Source organism: Phanerochaete carnosa, assembly GCF_000300595.1.
Source record: "Phanerochaete carnosa HHB-10118-sp unplaced genomic scaffold PHACAscaffold_2, whole genome shotgun sequence".
Taxonomy (NCBI): Eukaryota; Fungi; Basidiomycota; class Agaricomycetes; order Polyporales; family Phanerochaetaceae; genus Phanerochaete; species Phanerochaete carnosa.
In genome coordinates, this window is record NW_006767629.1 from 4,551,047 (window position 1) to 4,568,348 (window position 17,302).

A 17,302-nucleotide genomic window follows, 5' to 3' on the forward strand; every position below is an offset into this window, starting at 1 on the left:
AAACTTCGCGAGCAAATCATTGCTCATCACCACGATACCCCATTGGCTGGACATCCTGGTCAATACAAAACACATGAGATGGTCACACGTAACTACTGGTGGCCCCGAATTAGAGAAGACATCAGGAAATATGTAGCTGGATGCGAGAAATGCCAGAAGACCAAGGTTCATACAACGCGTCCTACCAGACTTCTATTCCCCAACGAAATCCCTTCACGACCCTGGGAAGTAATCTCCGTTGACAAGATAGGCGTACTACCGGACTCCTTCGGATACAACGCCATCCTCGTGGTCGTCTGCATGTACTCTAAGCAGATAATCGCGATACCAAGCACCATTGAGCTTAACGCCGAGGGATGGGCAAAGGCACTCCGAGATAACGTAGTCGCACATCATGGATTACCCCGAAAGATCATCAGCGATAGGGGAACTGAATTCAAGAATCAGTTCATCTCCGAATTGTACCGATCACTCGGAATCGAAGCCAACCCTTCAACCGCGTATCATCCCCAGACAGACGGACAAACGGAACGCATCAATCGCGAGATAGAACAGTATCTCCGATTATTCATCAACTACCGACAAGCGGATTGGGCCGAATGGTTGCCACTCGCAACCTTTTCGTATAACAATAAAGTCCACTCATCTACCGGGTATACCCCGTTCTTCGTCAATAAAGGGTATCACCCTTACGAAGGAATCCAACTGGTGCGAGAAGGACTAAGCGAAAATGTCCAACAGTTTGTCGATAGAATGGATCGAGTACGCGAGGACACTAGCGCCGCTATCAGTCTAGCGCAGGAGACAATGAAACGCTTCTACGACCGAAAGAGGAAGAACGGACCAGAGTACAAAGAGGGGGATAAAGTTTGGCTAGAAGGGATAAACATTCGAACAGATAGGCCAATGAAGAAGCTCGACGATAAGCGATATGGACCCTTTAAGGTTAAACGCAAAGTCGGAGCTTCCGCCTATGAATTGGAACTCCCACGTCAATGGAAACAACATCCCGTCTTCAACAAAAGTCTACTTAGCCCCTTCAAAGAACCTGCATATCCATCACAACGACGAGAACCGATAGTCCCTGACCTCGTAAATGGCGAGGAAGAATGGGAAGTCGAAGACATTCTTGACTCTCGTCGTGATCGAAGTGGAAATCTTGAATACCAGGTTCTCTGGAAGAATAGTCCCCACGGTGATCGCCGTTCCTGGGAATCACGGGCGAACTTGACCAATTGTCAAGAACTCCTTGAAGAATTCCACGCTAGACGTCCCGACAAACCTGCGCCTATGATGATTCGAATTCCCCCTCTATTGACACGACCTGTCCACATACTTGCACGCGACTCCACTCTTTTGGTGCAACGAATGGGTGGAATTCTCCCGAAGCAAGGATCTGAAGAATCGGCTGGGTTGGATCTCTATTCGGCTGAAAGCGTTAAGATATCGGCACGAGACCGCAAGATCGTCAGCACCGGTATAGCAATGCGCGCACCTCACGGAACGTATGCACGAATCGCGCCGCGAAGCGGATTAGCAGTCAAAGGGATAGATGTCGGCGCTGGAGTAGTAGACCGAGATTACACCGGAGAAGTACGCGTTGTGATGATCAACTCCACGAATCAACCTTTTCAAATACACGCTGGCGATCGGATCGCACAAGTCATTTTGGAACGCATTGCGTCGTGCGATATCGAGGAGGTGTCAAGTTTAACAGAGACTCAACGAGGATCAGGAGGGTTTGGATCGACGGGTAAATAATCGTGAGGACACGATTCTAGACGGGGGGGTAATGTCATGAATATTACACAATCCGGATGGTTCTCCCGGATTCCATGGTATTCTTTCACTTTCTATACACCTCCGTATATTCGTAGGATATTCTAGGTATTCATTCTAACATGTATATAAGGAGCCTGTACTGCTCAATAACAAGCCAGACTCGAGCTGGTCTTTCCTCACTCACATTCCTCTCGTCTGTCTCCTCAGCACTGTCGTAGCTCAGTCCAGTTGGATTGTTAGTTGCTGACACATATTGAGTATGTCGGACCTCTGTGTCGGCGCAATATCTCGCGACGCGCGCGCCATCAGATCGAAGAACCGAAGAGACTAGGCCTCACCCGCCTGCAAGCTCGACGTCGTTCATCACACGTCTGTCGGAAAGTTTTTCCTCAAGCTGGTGCGTGCTATTTTAGACACGCACCATAACATCGTTGAGATATTTCTCAATATGTGGTACCTTGTATCCTATATGCTTGAGTACATAGTTCCGCGTTGCGGCAGAACTAGATTGGCGCTGGCGCTGATGTACCACCCAACACATCGCATCCGAGCTCGTAGAAATGCGCTCTGTAACGTCAGCTCACACCCAGAAGTCAAATCAGATACGGAATGCTGTAATGGACCACAGGTAGATTCCAGAGATTAGTGCATCTGACTTCAGTATATTAGTGAACCGTCCATTGATGAATACATCCGAAGGAGCGTGGCGTGCAACTGATTATCAAGCATGGAGTGTAGCGGTGAAGGGTATACTAAGCAACGTACAAAGAACGGCGGGAGTGAGCGGGAGAGTGGCCATCAGACGACGCTATCTGTTGAAGGAAGGGACGAAGGAAGAAGTAGCACGAATACGAAACAATAGTCCGGCGATGATGTCTTACTCTGACTTGAAGCGCGTACCGCCCTCGCCACCGCGCATAATGGCCTTCATGAACGCGAAGAACCGGTCAGCGTACTCCTCGGGCGGAACGGGACTAATTTTATGCTGCAGAGATCATCAGCGCGGTAAGAGTAGCAGGATCTCGATAGACTCACCCGGTCAGCTTGAAAGCCCTTCCAATAGTGCTCCAGCTTCTTCACCGTGCTGTACGGCGTCAGGATGTCGATGATACCGAGATAATAGATCGTGTCAAGGCTCTCATTCGTCTCATCTGTCGCCCGCAAGCCACCATCGTCCTGGTAGAACAAAAAGTGCTGCCGCTCGCTGGCGTCGGGCGCGACGTGACTCGTATCCAGCGCCTTCGGGTCGCTTTCACGTACCAGACGCCGCATTGCAATTGCCTCCGGCGACGATGGCCCCTTGCTGTTCTGCCCCATCGTCGGCTTCCGTCGCAAGATCGGTACGTCCGGCGAGAACACCTTCAGCGTGTTCCGCCGCACGTTGTCCCGGTTTCCGCGCGCCATGTTATGGATGCCAATGAGTAGCGAGTAATCCATCACGTGCAGCTTCTTGAGCAGTTCCGCATCTCGTCGTATCTGCTCAGTAAGTAGCGCACGCTTCTCCGGGCCCAGCTCAAGCGACTTGCTGCGGTTGATCCAGTTGAGATCTTTGAGCACCGCACGCGGGTTCTGCGCCGCCTTCACCTCGGGGTACTCCCGTCCGACGGTACTACCCTTGAGATCGTATGTCTCGTGAACATCCTTGTGTGGCGGAAAGAGATTGTTCATGATCACAAAATGAATCTTCCGGCCGCGCGGCAGCTTGACACGATGCAAACCGTAGAAGCGTGACAAAAGGGTGTGCGGATTCTGCTTGACGTGTTCATGATATTGCTTCAGAATGCGGCGAAGGAACTTGTGTTCACTGTGGTGAATAGTCTTGATGATGAAGCGGTAGTCGCGAGAGAAGTAGAAGAAAGACCCAGACTTGCCCGGCGAGCCTAGCTCCGACAGGATATACTTCGCAGTCAGGGAAAGTAGATAATCAGCGGGATCAAGTTGGAAGTAATCTTCGCGTAGTTCACGGAAAACCCAAGGCGCGTAGTCCTTGAACTTGAAGTCGTACCTCGTCGATGGCGTCAGCTCGTTACCGATGCTGCAGACAATCAGCAAAGCAAAATGATAGATAACTAGCAGACGTACAAATCGAAGGAGTACTTGTGCGCAGCCTTGTAATCCTCGTCTGTCAACGAGCGGCGTATCTTCGCTTGACATCGTGACACGGCGACGCGAATGCCAGTGAGCATGTTGAACATAAGCACGTAGTTGACGTGCCCTTCGCCAATGAGATTTCCCACTACCGGCTTCTCATCCCCGCGATTGGAAAGCGCACGCACTAAGGATGTTGTCCGAGCAAGTCTGTGCACTCCCTGCTCGGCTCGCAGCTTCCCTTGCTCTGCCTCCTGTGCCGCCTTCCGCTTCGACATCCGCTCCTTCCGAATTTGCTCCGCCTGTTGCTGTATATCGGACGCGAGCTCCCCCAACTCGTTGTCGTTAACCTCAAGTGTGTCATGACTGAATTGTTGTAGCAGTGGGGTGGGTGGATGCCGTGAGGATGATGATAGTATGCTCGCAGAGCCTGTCGTGTTTCGGCGAGACGGGTTATGGAGGGGTGGCTGAAGAAAGCCATCTTCTGGACTCGGCGGAGAGAGCGAGGTGGTGCCGTCCGATTGCGCACGCATGATTCGTGGTGAAGCCGAGGGAGAGAGCTTCTGCGAGACATCTGTGTCGGCAGACGACCGCCGTCCCAAGCTGGGCGGCAGTCTTGGCGAGGCTTTGCGTGGGGAGGGCGGTTGTCGCGGAGGTTCCTCAAATGTTATCGGGCGGCCGTTTGAGGACGGCGTATGTGACTTTGGGGACTCTGGCGTGCGCCCCTCCTCCATGATCTCGGTCTCACCTCCGATGCTCGCTGGTGGTGAGGGTGGGGGTGGGCCAACTTTAGACTCTGGCGCGTCTTCAGCGGGTCGCGGTGCAGAAGGTAGTCGCTTTCCAGATGCATAGTGAATCTTTTGCGACAGCCCATCAGTGACTACAGTCACTGAATGCTTGACTTGGAGTCGCACCTCATCCTCGCCAGAGCCTAAGATCGGTGTGGTAACCGGCGTTCTCGAGGCCGCGGGATGTCCAGGACTAGGTATAGAGAGAAAAGAGACGTTGGAAGAGCTCGCTTGACCAATTTTGCCTAGACTTTCTGGAGAAGAAGAGAGGGGAACGGAGAGAACTGTGGACATAGATGGAATAAGAGTTGGTTGTCGCTCAGAACCGCAGTCTGCAGCTGCGGTAACTGCGGGATAGCTGAGATGAAGACGATAGAAGTAACAGTGAGCAACTTAGGAAGAGATAAATAATGTATTCTCTTCCTTGCGCATGGGACGGTATCGTCGTCGGGAAAGAGATGTTCGACGGCGAGGTAGACGCGGACTAAAGCTTAGGAGGCGCTCATAGCTTTGCACACAAATAAACCTCTTTTGTAAGGTTTTGTATACAAGGCTTACGTTTGGGCATGCGATGTGGGGATTTGGCCCTTATCGTGCCAATTTCTTCGTAGTTTAGCGGACCGCAGTTCTGAGCAGCGCCCAAAACCCTTGCCTAATTTGTCCCAAAAACCCATCAAATCGCAGTTGTGCAGATCGAAAGAGCCGCGAACAGCATTCCAGTGAGGTTCTTGTTCTCGGCTATGCCTGACCATAAGTCAATCCGGCATAGTACTTCCCTGTCTAAAAGCTAGTACAGCCAGGTTAATCATGGCTACTATATAGCAGTTGAGCTGAGCTCTCAGAACAAACGACTGAGCTGATGAGGGTGATCTTCTACTGATGCAGCGGACGTCTATAAATGATGATACAACGTAATCGGATACATAGACAGTGAGTACGATATGTGACGAGTTTCATGTGCGCATCAAGAATACAGGTATGTATGTGTATGGTATCCACAAATCTATGTAACAGCCGCCGCCGCCTCCATGTTACACCTTCGCCTTCGAAGCTGTCTTGGAGAACAACTTGGCCTTCTCAAGCGCCGCTTGCGAGTTCTTGACGAGCCTCTTCTTGTAATCCACGATTGAGATGTCCTCCCTTGTCAAGTTCTTGATCTTGCGGTCCTTGACCTCCCACAGCTCGTCCGCCACCTGCGAGATCAGCCGGAAGTCGTGCGACACGATCACCACACCACCCTCGTACTCCTTGATCGCCTTCGCGAGCGCGTCGATCGACGCCATATCCAAGTGGTTCGTCGGCTCGTCCAGCAGCAGGATGTGTGGGTGCTCCATCGCAAGCTGCGCGAACACGACACGGTTGCGGAGACCGTCTGACAGCTGTTTGATCGGTGCCGTCTGGTGCGAGCCCGACAGACCGAACCGGCCAAGTTGCGCTCGCCAAGCCTGAATGTCCTTGTCAGGGAACTTCTCGTGGTACAGCCGCTGGAAGTGCTCGATCGGCGGCGTGTCGTACGGCAGCTGGTCAGCAGAGTGCTGCGAGTACTTGGCGAGCTTCAAGTTCGCATGGCGAGAAACCGTGCCCTCGCACGGTTGCAAGGCGCCCGTAATCAGATTCAAGAGCGTCGATTTGCCCGTACCGTTCTGGCCGACGATCGCAACACGCGAGTCCATGCTGCTAGGATGTCAGAGACCGCCCCTGCGCTTAGAAATAATTTGACGTACTCGATACCGAAGGACAGATTCTTGTACAGATAGTCCTTGGGCTTGCCTGAGTACGAGAAAGCAACGTCGTTGAACGCGAGAATTGGGGGCGGAAGCTTCGAGACATCCTCGAAGTTAAAGCGCAGAGGTCGCGGCGTCTCGACCTTCTCGATGAGGCCGGCAGCCTCCATTTTGTCGATAATTTTTTGCTTCGACTTGGCTTGCTTGACCAAGTTCGCGTATGTACCAGCCGACGCAATGAACCTAGAGTGTTTAGTAAGATACGACTGCCACAATGTGAAAAGACTCACTTCTTGATATGCGCGATTTCATCCTGCTGCTTCTGGTACGCTTTCATCTGGTTGACCTCATTCTCCTGCTTTGTGCGCACGTAAGTTGAGTAGTTACCACCGTAGTACACGAGCTTCTTCTTCATCGTGAGGTCCATTATGTTCGTACACACGCTGTCCATGAAATCTTGCGAATGCGACGTGATAACAAGGATGTGGTTGTACATCGAGAGGTACGCTTCGAGCCAGACGACGGCCTCGAGGTCAAGATGGTTCGTCGGCTCATCGAGTAGGAGCAGATGCGGCTTGACGAAGAGCGCACGCGCGAGGGCAACACGCATACGCCAACCACCAGACATGTCCTTTGTTGGGCGGTGCATCATTTCTTGCGAGAAACCCAGGCCGTGGAGGATGGAGCCGGCCTTGGCCTCGAAGGTGCTTGGGTCCATTTCCTCGAGCTCTTCGTAGAGCTGGTCGAGCTGGACTTCGTCGACGTCATCTGCGATAGAAAGTTCCTCAATGCGTGCCTCGAGCCGGGCGACTTTTTCTTTCGCGCTCTTGACGATGAAGTCGATAGCGTTCACTTCTGAAGGCTCAGCTTCGCCCTTGACGTGGTAGATATCGATGTGGTCTGGGATCGGAATGTCGCGGTCCGCTAGTGATTGCAGGAGCGTCGACTGTATATAACACGCATTAGCGTCAACACGAATAGTACAAGCGAAAAGATATCGCTGTGTGCAGGACGAGGTCATCGCACGTGCCGCGAATGCAAGGTCCACGCTCGCCAGCCTTAAATACCAACCAATGCCGCTGGGAGTCGACAAACAGAGGCATGATGAGTGTTTATGAGCGATTCGTGCCCACTTGACCCTCACAAGAGACCGGCGAGAAGAGTTCGGGAGACCGGCCTACTGTCTACCCTCACTCCTTCTGCAGCATTCATCGGATGTGGATGTTGCACACAACGATATGCAATCTGCTACGGAGGGGGAAAACAGAACGCACCTTTCCCGAGCCGTTTTCTCCGAGGAGACCGTACCGCTGCCCATAGTTGAGCGAGATTTCGGCATTCTCGATGAGTAGCCTTCCGTGAAACGAGAGCGTATAGGAATCGATCTTGATATCACGGCCCTTGGGGTCAGAGGCGAGAACGCCAGCAGCGCTCCTGTGCACTTGTCAGCGTCTTGTGCATCTCTTCGGAGGTGCGCACACGCACCTGTCCGTAGCGAGCTGCAGCTTCGCCATCGCCGAAAGGTCTTCCTGGGATCCCGCCGCCGAGTTGCTCGTCAGCGGTGTGTTTACGGATGAGCCATTCGCAGAACCTGTCGGCGTGGTGCCGGTTGTGGATGACGCATCCGTCGAGCCCTTGATTTTTGCCGACTGCTTGGCCGCCTTCTCGGCGAGACGCTTTTGCTTGGATGCGGAGGGGGGCATCGTATGTGTTTTCGTCTACGTTACTGTCGTCGTCGTGGTAGATGATAAGCTGGAGCCTGGAACGAGTGGAGATGGTGGTGGACGTGCAGAAAGCGCACTTTTGAATAATCGATCACCTAGCGCCTACCAAATTTCGAGCTTCGGGAAAATGACTTCATGCAGTCGGCACCGCCACGGGCCTCTATATGGCGCACGCAACATCGAGCGACTGGTCCGTCCCTCCGCGAGCTCTTTAGCAAGTCTCACGATCGTATCATGATTCGCTAATGCTACATAAGATGTATGTACACTACGACATGCAACTGCACTACGCAAGATAAAAGCATAAGTATACGAGAAGAAGCGCGCGACTACCCAGGACCGCATCAGCTCCCAATCGGCTTCCAACCCTCTAAGAAGCCGTTGGTCCAAGCGTGCGGGGCTTCATGTTGTGCATTACGACCCCAGGCAGCGCAGACGCACTTCCCCTACACATAGCCTTCTTGCGGGTTGCCACAATATGATGGATAAGACCTCTCAGAAGAGTCGAACAGGCTTGCCCATGGTGGACTTAATGTGCAGAGACTTGACATTCTGCCAATTCTTCTTGAGCAATGAGACGAGGAAGTTGATGCCTGACAAAAGCAGGTGTGAATGGGCGAGAGCGTTATATAGACGGCGGTATACGCACTGAGCATGACATTGCCAAGAACCTGGTCCTCAGTCATCTGAACGTGTCCAACAGCAACACCCAAGCAGAGAACCTTCTTGAGCTGAAACTTTATGGTCGAACGGACTTCAGTGATCTTGTTGCCCAAGTCCTCGGAGTGGGAGACGGGAGTGGGGAACTTGCCAGCTGTAGGACAATCAGTATACCGCCTCGCCATGGACATTTAGATGACACACCCTTGGAGAGACCGGGACCGAGGAGACGAGGAATCTGTTTAATGAGAGTCTCGGACGAAAGAAATGCATCGTATTTCTTCGCAAGCTTCTTAACAAGCTTCTTGTTCTTATTAAGCTTTTTCAAGTCGTCAACGGACATGTACTCGAGGTCAATCTGCTTGGCACGATCGATGTCGGCGGCATCAGCGAGAATACAGATAGACATGCGAGGGCGAGGAACGTGAGGAAGCCTATAATCGACGGTGTCGGCTCGATGCCTTCATGACCAGCACGAAAGAAAGACTCACTTGACGGTACCCGAGAAACGCTTGTCACGCTGAGGGTCGTAGTTCTTGAGACCGATCTGGAGCTCAATAGTCTCGACGAAGTTCCGCCTCTTCTCACCGTTGGCCTCGGCGAGAAGTTCACGAACGGAGCCCCGCACGCTTGCCACTGAGAGCTTGCTTCCGCTGCATCAAATAAAAATAAAAATCAGTACTTTCCCGTTGTCGCAAACGACGGCAGCGAACATACCTCATGCTTTTAGATACCTGGTCCCGAAGACTTGAAGGATTGTGGGGGTTAAGTTGCTGAGCGCTCGAAGTATAAGGTTTAGGTGGCGGCAAATATCGGGCAGTGCCGAGAGTGACTGTACAGTGTGACATACCGTGACACTCTATGCCGTGTCACTCTGCGCGTCGAGTCGACGTGGCGACCCTCACGATTATGAGCCCTCTCAGCTCTGTCAATACCACGCTACTTTTGTCCCGTACAACGACATGTCTCGACAAGCAATATTTCAATAAACTCGTTAGCTGACTTTGATTGCGTCCGACTCGATACCCCGACTGCTGGTGCTGACTGTTTTCTGAGTTCTCAACAATTATGCATCTCGCCGCTGGCTTGTAAGTTCCAGTGTCTCATATCATATTGGCCATGATCAACGTAGCTCAGCGTCATGCCCTGACCCCGAACTGCGATCTGTTTATCTAGTGGCTATGAATCCCACGCGGCTTCCAGCTCACCCCTAACTAGCTCCTATAACATTGCGTGGATCTCAGCACTGAACGCACACACCATGGTGGCCGATATCCTATCCGTCTTCCCAGAGGATCAGATTTTGACCCCCAGTAACGGGCAAGCCTACGAAGAAGCACTTCGTCGTTGGGCGGAGAATTCGGAGAGACGAGCCAAAGTTATCGTGCTGCCGAAGTCTTCAAAGGACGTCTCCAAGGCGGTCAGCGATAGTACATTGTCTCTCTTAACTCGCTCATTCTAGACTTTAGATTCAGTATGCCGTTGCTAACGATCTCGAGATTGCCATCAAAGGCGGCGGGCACTCGTGCTCCGGAGCCTCTTCTTCTGAAGATCTTGTCATCGACCTCCGCCATTTGAGCAGTGTTTCCGTCGATGTCGAGAAACGTCTCCTTACCGCCGGTGGGGGCGCAATCTGGGAGACTGTCGACAAAGAGGCAGCAAAGTATGGTCTGGCGACTGTAGGAGGGACGGTCAATCACACTGGTTCGTTCTATTGCACCTATGTTCTCATATATCTCTTAAGCCTTAGCTCTTGCTTGCAGGCGTCGGCGGACTTACCCTCGGCGGTGGATACGGATGGCTGACGCCCAAGTACGGACTCACTATCGACAACCTTATCCAGGCAGAGATCGTTACGGCCAATGGGGACATTCTGACCTGCAGCGAAACAGGGAACGCAGATCTATTCTGGGCTATTCGTGGTATGTAGCTGTACATCCTCCCATATTTCCTCATCCAAAGCTTTGGGATGATCTGTAGGCTCTGGTTCGAACTTTGGCGTCGTCACCTCGTTTGTGCTTAAAGCTTATCCACAGCCCAATGCTGTCTGGTCTGGCCTGGTATGTCGCTCGTTTCTCTTCATACTGTCTAGTGGCCTAACGTTCTCCAGGTGATATTCACCCCGGGACAGCTGTCTGCTATCATCAGCGCTGCTCGATCTTGGGCGGCCAACGCCTCCCAGGACGAGAGCTGTATAATCTTCTTCGCGTGCCCACCTCCGGTCTTCCAGCCCGCAGTCGTCCTGGTTCCCTTCTTCAACGGCTCTGCAGAGGAGGGCAAGAAGCGCTTCAAAGCGTTCTTTGACATAGGTCCCGTCGCTGACTTGACGAAGGCGCTCCCGTACGAGGAGATGAATGCGCTTCAAAACCCGATGGCAACGCACGGCGACCGGAAGGTTTTGAAGGGCGCGCCGCTCGCGCAGGTGGACGAGGACGTTCTCACCAGCCTCTACAGCGAATATGTCAAGTTCGTGGCGGAATATCCCGAGGCGAAAGCGTGCGTCCTTTCCCTCTAATTGGTATACGCGTGTAGCACGTCTAACCGTACCCGTTGCAGGAGCGCAGCCCTCATTGAGCTGCACTCGTACCAGAAACTCATGGAGGTCCCCTTTGAGGCGACAGCATTCGCGAATCGCGGCCCGATCTTCAATATCACGTTTGCGATTCGGTGGAAAAGCCCTAATCTTGATATGACGGTGAATGTGCCCCCTCTATCCAAAGCGTTGTCGAGACTGATCGTTGTGGGCCGGTGGATAGATGCGCCAGTGGGCATCCGCGCGCGCTAAAGCGATCCGCGTTGAAGAGAGCAAGCGCTCAGGTATGGACCTCGAAGCTGCACGCGGCGTATGTACCCCTTTCTTACCTTCTCCTGAGTCTCTCTGATAGAGAATCTTCAATAGTATGCGAATTTTGGCCTCGGCGACGAGCGCGTGCGCGACGTTTTTGGCGAGCACTATGACCGCTTGAGCGAACTCAAGGCCAAGTACGATCCTCAGCTGGTCTTCCGCAAGTGGTTCCCGATCGTGCCCAAGGGCTATGCGGGAGAAATTCCTACGTGAACTAGGACGATGGATCGAGTTTGCAAAGAGTAGGGGACCTCAGGGGCCCAAGAAACAGAGCTTTGTAGGTAATACGAATGTGTACAACAGTAGTGCTCAATGGAATTTTGGATGCCTTATCCTCGATATCTCAAGTGAACGACGATCACATCGTGACCTCGGAGTTTTCACGGTCTGACAGGTGTGTAATTACCGCAGTTCACGTGCATTTCCAGTGATGCTTTGCTGACGACTCTGGCTCAAAGTCCACGACATTCTGACGGTTCCGCACAGCCCGCTTTCACGCATTTGTGACCTGTGAATTATGCAAATTTCGCCGATGCGCTGTATGTGCACGACTGCCCTCATTCATTCTTGTACGGATCAAACGGGCCTATCTTTCTCGCTCTACCCACAAGAAGCGCGGATATGGTTCACAGAAGTTGATTTTGTCAAGGGAACGCTTGTGAGTCTCAGTGGAGGGCCCAATAGCAGCCCTAGCCCCGCGCATGTTTGAGGTACCGTCACAAACGGGGCATTCAAGCTGTCTCGCGGGACGCACAGAAGACGTCGTGGTGCCTTTTTACTTACAGCCTCTACCACGGGCTCTGCCACGGCCGCCACAAGGCTTCTGGCGTTAAAATGCGGATGCCCAGAGCCACGAGGACGGAGTACGAGCTCTTGCCCCTTGAACCCCCGAGTCTTGAAACGCACGACCCGATGGCAGAAGAGAAGATTCCCGAGCTCGACGCCCGTAGCGACACGATTGTTGAGCTCAACGCTCGCCGTCGGGCTGCCCTGGCTGAGGTGGACAATGCGTCGTTCTCGTGAGTATGCTGCAATCTATATCCACAGCTGGACGAGAGGATGCTAACTTTTGCGATAGGTGGTTTCACGTAAAGATCCTTGTCGTTACAGGGATAGGGTTTTTCACCGACTCGTAAGCACATCATTTCCGCAAGTGTCTACAAGATACTTATGGATAACCTGACGTCTAGATATGACATCTTTGCTGTGAGTTTCCATCTGTTCTCCCTGTTCCGCACTAGACATACTGACGCTACGCACCTCGCAGATTAATATTGCAGCAACGATGATCGGGTACGTCTACGGCAAGGGTCAACAGCTCTCCACGAATCAAGACCTGGGTGTAAAGGTGGCAACGCCCGCTGGAACCATCTTCGGCCAGCTTATTTTCGGGTGGTTGGCTGACTACGTCGGACGGAAGCGCATGTGTAAGTTCCACTTGTCCTGCATTGTGCACTGATACTGACCCCAGCTCGCTAGACGGTGTCGAGCTAATGATCATTATCATCGGCACATTTGGACAGGCGCTAGCTGGCGAAGCGCATGCTGTGAACATTATCGCTACAATAGTCCTGTGGCGATTTGTCGTAAGCAATCGATGCCTTAGGACGTGAGTCTGACTGATCATGTACATGTTAGATGGGTGTGGGCATAGGTGGAGACTATCCTTTATCGACTGTCATCCCCTCCGAGTTTGCCTCGGTCAAGAGCCGCGGCGCCCTGATCACAGCTGTTGGCGCCGCTCAAGGCTGGGGTGCATTCAGTGCGTAGCTTCCGTGTCCCACTGCTAAATCTAACTTACCTATACACGTCATAGCTGGTGCCCTCGTCGGCCTGATCATAACTGCAGCCTACAAAGACTCGCTCTTACGGGACAACCCTGACAACCTCGTCACGCCAGACGCTATGTGGCGCCTCCTTATTGGGCTTGGTTGCGTCCCGGGCGCTGTCGCGCTGTACTTTCGCCTGACGATACCTGAGACACCGCGATTTACAATGGATATCGAGCGCAACGTGATGCAGGCGGCAGACGATGTGGAACACTTCTTGAAAAACGGCACGTTCGTTGTAGATCCAGATGCGATTGTGCAGCGTGTCGCTGCGCCACGGGCATCGAGGCGCGATTTTCGGCGGTATTTCTCCCGTTGGAAGAACATGAAGATTCTAATTGGGACATGCTGGAGTTGGTTCGCCATCGACGTACGCTCCCTATCTATGATGGGCTTGAGGATTTTCGAGTGTTGACCCGTGCTGGCAGATCTCTTTCTACGGCCTCGGCCTGAACACTGCCATCATCCTGGATGCCATTGGCTTTGGGAGCCCCTCGCCCGACCTGACAGGCACGGCGGCCGTGTACGAGAACCTGCGCAACATTTGCATCGGAAACCTCATCCTAACTGTCGCAGGCCAGATCCCTGGCGCGTACGTTTGCGTGTTCACCATCGACCGGTGGGGCCGCAAACCAATCCAAGCAATGGGCTTCGCTGTACTCGCCGTACTGTTCGTTATTATGGGCTTTGCGTATGACAGACTTACTGCGAGCCCCGCTGGCACGCGCTTCTTCGTCTTCCTGTACTGCATGTGCAATTTCTTCTCGAATTTCGGGCCAAACTCGACAGTCAGCGTGACTCCTGGCGAGGCATTCCCGACACGGTACAGAGCCACGGCACATGGCATCTCTGCTGCCTCTGGCAAGGTCGGCGCGGTCATCTCACAAGTCGGATTTGCGCGCTTGAAGGATATTGGTGGTGAAGATCACTTTGTGAAACATATGTAAGTGAGCATCGGCTTTGGGCGACCTGGCTGTGTTAACGAGAACCACTTGACAGTCTTGAGATTTTTGCTTTCTTCATGCTCTCAGGTGTGCTCTCGACGATGTTGATACCAGAGACGATGGGGCGGTCGCTCGAGGATATGTCCAACGAGGATCAGGAGGAGTTCATCAAGGGTATGGCCCACGTCAAGTATCAGGGGGAAGGCGCACAAAACCACAGCGGAAGTTGAACTAGTTCAGAATTTTACAATCGTATGTGCTGCTCCTGGAAATCCTACGTGTCCGAGGGCCAGTAGGTAACTGCTGGCCTGATCCGCGAATCTCTATGCGTGATAAGCAGTCCGCCCTTGAGATGTCAAGAGTATATTACACATGTCTTTTATACAATCTACTTGGACCCTCTGCTCACGATTATAGCGTCTGCATTGAGATCCCGTATGTGCTCGCAATTGAAGCTCGTTACGTTACAGCCACTGGAATGCGAACGCCCCGGCGCCTAGAGACCCCGGACGTCAAGTCGCCAGAGCTCTCTCTCTCTCGTCTCGACCCTCATCTACATTCATGTCCTCTTTGAAACGCAAACGAGATAAAGATGACTCTGGAATAACCAACCACAATGCAACTCGTTCTGTTCCCCTTCCGGCAGACAGTGCTCCTGACGGGCCGTTAAATGTTACCGACATCCTCAGCCGGCTGAAGTGCCTGCTGGACCTTTCCTCCCTCACTGAACATGCCGACCTATCTGTGCGCTTTATGGATATCGCAGAAATCCTTTTAAACGGCGTTCTCCTTCGTCTCACCGCGAATAGCGCGACCACCGACTTCGAGATTCTCGAGCTGGAGTTTTACCTCTTCAAGTCGGGATGCCACGAAGACCCTTTCACGCACGGCACTGAAGAGCAGCGGCAGAGTGGGAAGTGGTTCGTCCAACAGATTTATTTCAATGTTTCTTTGCCTGGACTAACCGCATTGTCGGCTTCGCCCCGGAAGGTACTTCCACCGTGCCCCGCGACGCACCAACTCCGAGAGTACTTCGGCCGTTCGCGTTGCAACGGCAGCAGGCGGATACAGAGGCGGCACTCGCAAGGGCCTCGACCTGACATTCGGCGGACCCGTCTCCTCGGCAAGCACTGGCGAAACGACCTCTCGTTACTTCCCTGGGGCTCCGTCCCAAGATGCCGCTCCGCCCGCTCAAAGGGCGCTCCGTGGCGGTATCCTCCTGCGCACACTACGGAATCGAGAGACTTCCAAGATGTTTTCGGGCCCTAGTCTCCTGGTAGACGAGCTCTTGCGACTCAGCAACGCAGCGAACATCGCTCAACTCGTCAAAACCATGTGGATAGAAGATATAAATGCGTTCCCACCCCTCGCAGTCTCCGCAGAGCCAGTTACATCTCTCCGCCTGTGTGCACGAGATGCACTTGAGAAGCCTGTCAGAAAGGTTTACCGCTCCCCACGTATTGGCTTAGATCTATCGAATCCCGGCATCCCTCCTCCTGCAGGCTCAGACATCCACGCGACGCTTGCTCATCCGCGCACTTTCTTCATATCCAAGCGATATAGATACTTCGTCGGACCGACACTGCTAACATCTAACGGGCGCGGACATACACTTCTTGGTGTCTACGAAGACCTTGTTCAAAATGGCGACCTCTCCGAGGACAAGTTAATTGTGCGCCTGGAAAGTACGACGGGGCTGAAGCTGGCCACAATCGTGAAGTACCTGGGCGAATATCGTGCGGGCGGAACGAGCAGTCTACGCTCCTTCATCGGTGCGCAAGGCAAGGGTTCAGGCTCTTCACCTGTCACATTTCTTCGTATGCTTGGATGTCTCGACGCGGTGCAGAAATAATGATACGGTTTTGAGCAGTAAAGGATGCATTGGTTTGGTTTAGAATATATTATGGACTGCGATTATGTACATACTCTATCCGGTCCAGTAAAGTTGAGAATCTTGAGATAATCGTGCGTACCCGTCTCGTAACTTTGGTTAACGTGTATTAAACGCACTCAACAACAGTATCTGTTCGTGGTTTACCAGACAACACCACAACCGCAAGGCCTGCATGTGATTCCGAGAGACATCTTACGCACCGGTCATTCTAGACGTGCCTGCACGTAACGAGGTTTGCATTCGCGCGGATCGCGCGCGCACCTAATCAAGATCTAGGCCCTCGCCGCGACGGTGACGCTTCTCCTGTGTAAAGTCGCCCCGGGTGGTCCAGGCCTTGTCAGTTGCAAAGTCGCTGGGCGTAGCACCAGCGCTGTGCCCCTGTCAGCCGCCGCCCAAATGACCTTCCGTTGCTCCTCGATAGTTCCTCTGTCAGCCTCCACGTTTACCCCGTAAGTCTTCTCCGCGTTGTAACTTGTCCTCTACTCCTACTTTCCCTTCTTCGTGCTGGTCACGCAGTGCTTACATCCGCGCCATACCTAGATGCGTATCTCCTCAAAGCCAAAGATGAGGCGCAGTTCTGTGCCCTATGAAGAGCCATCATGGGATAATTGGAACCTCCAGCAGCATCAGTCAACGCCATCGCAAACTCTGAACGGCACGTCGTTGTCCAGGCGTTCTGGTACAAATCAACCGTCGCGGCGTAGCATCCTACGCAACGTTGATCTCTCTTCCTCAGACCGACCAGAGCTCAAGCCAATAACTCGTACTTGTATTGGAAGCATTCCATTCGCCGGGGAGACGTCGCCCACAAACGATGGCCAGGATCAGTTCTTATTGCCAACGTCACGCTCCCGGGGCTCGATAACCGAGGGACATCCTGCCCGTAACAATGAACGCGACTTACTGCCAGCCTCTACATCGTTCTCCTATCTCGACGCTCGCCCGCACACCACCACCGTCCCGCGCTGCTCGGACGCTGAGGCTGACCGGCTCGCCCGTGCGTGCGGAGACGGCCCCTTCTCGC

General features: G+C 53.0%; 6 protein-coding genes across 6 annotated transcripts; 3 read left to right on the forward strand and 3 right to left on the reverse strand.

The window, feature by feature from the left end:
- Positions 1-2,433: 2,433 nt before the first annotated feature.
- Positions 2,434-5,094, reverse strand: PHACADRAFT_251043 (uncharacterized protein). The gene is made up of 4 exons (XM_007392631.1): positions 4,785-5,094; positions 3,865-4,727; positions 2,818-3,817; positions 2,434-2,767 (listed from the first exon to the last, which is right to left on the reverse strand). Exons 1-4 carry the CDS (start codon positions 4,950-4,952, stop codon positions 2,660-2,662), a joined length of 2,139 nt encoding a protein of 712 aa, XP_007392693.1. The 5' UTR covers positions 4,953-5,094; the 3' UTR covers positions 2,434-2,659.
- Positions 5,095-5,537: 443 nt separating this feature from the next.
- On the reverse strand, positions 5,538-8,149 carry PHACADRAFT_251046 (uncharacterized protein). Its single transcript, XM_007392632.1, has 5 exons — positions 7,868-8,149; positions 7,657-7,816; positions 6,673-7,328; positions 6,383-6,625; positions 5,538-6,332 (listed from the first exon to the last, which is right to left on the reverse strand). Exons 1-5 carry the CDS (start codon positions 8,083-8,085, stop codon positions 5,690-5,692), a joined length of 1,920 nt encoding a protein of 639 aa, XP_007392694.1. The 5' UTR covers positions 8,086-8,149; the 3' UTR covers positions 5,538-5,689.
- A 172-nt stretch (positions 8,150-8,321) lies between these two features.
- Positions 8,322-9,539, reverse strand: PHACADRAFT_251048 (uncharacterized protein). The gene is made up of 5 exons (XM_007392633.1): positions 9,484-9,539; positions 9,258-9,419; positions 8,971-9,200; positions 8,756-8,920; positions 8,322-8,699 (listed from the first exon to the last, which is right to left on the reverse strand). Exons 1-5 carry the CDS (start codon positions 9,486-9,488, stop codon positions 8,602-8,604), a joined length of 660 nt encoding a protein of 219 aa, XP_007392695.1. The 5' UTR covers positions 9,489-9,539; the 3' UTR covers positions 8,322-8,601.
- A 455-nt stretch (positions 9,540-9,994) lies between these two features.
- Positions 9,995-11,949, forward strand: PHACADRAFT_251050 (uncharacterized protein). Its single transcript, XM_007392634.1, has 8 exons — positions 9,995-10,186; positions 10,236-10,470; positions 10,530-10,688; positions 10,747-10,826; positions 10,877-11,262; positions 11,323-11,461; positions 11,523-11,609; positions 11,666-11,949. The coding sequence occupies exons 1-8, from the start codon at positions 10,028-10,030 to the stop codon at positions 11,822-11,824; spliced, it is 1,404 nt and encodes a 467-aa protein (XP_007392696.1). The 5' UTR covers positions 9,995-10,027; the 3' UTR covers positions 11,825-11,949.
- Positions 11,950-12,523: 574 nt separating this feature from the next.
- On the forward strand, positions 12,524-14,614 carry PHACADRAFT_87072 (uncharacterized protein; the record flags this gene model as incomplete). The annotated part of the gene is made up of 9 exons (XM_007392635.1): positions 12,524-12,630; positions 12,690-12,743; positions 12,802-12,817; positions 12,879-13,038; positions 13,091-13,197; positions 13,250-13,373; positions 13,428-13,810; positions 13,869-14,383; positions 14,440-14,614. The coding sequence occupies 9 exons, from the start codon at positions 12,524-12,526 to the stop codon at positions 14,612-14,614; spliced, it is 1,641 nt and encodes a 546-aa protein (XP_007392697.1).
- Positions 14,615-14,936: 322 nt separating this feature from the next.
- PHACADRAFT_206334 (uncharacterized protein) lies at positions 14,937-16,353 on the forward strand. The gene is made up of 2 exons (XM_007392636.1): positions 14,937-15,304; positions 15,375-16,353. The coding sequence occupies exons 1-2, from the start codon at positions 14,946-14,948 to the stop codon at positions 16,234-16,236; spliced, it is 1,221 nt and encodes a 406-aa protein (XP_007392698.1). The 5' UTR covers positions 14,937-14,945; the 3' UTR covers positions 16,237-16,353.
- The last annotated feature ends 949 nt before the right edge of the window (positions 16,354-17,302 follow it).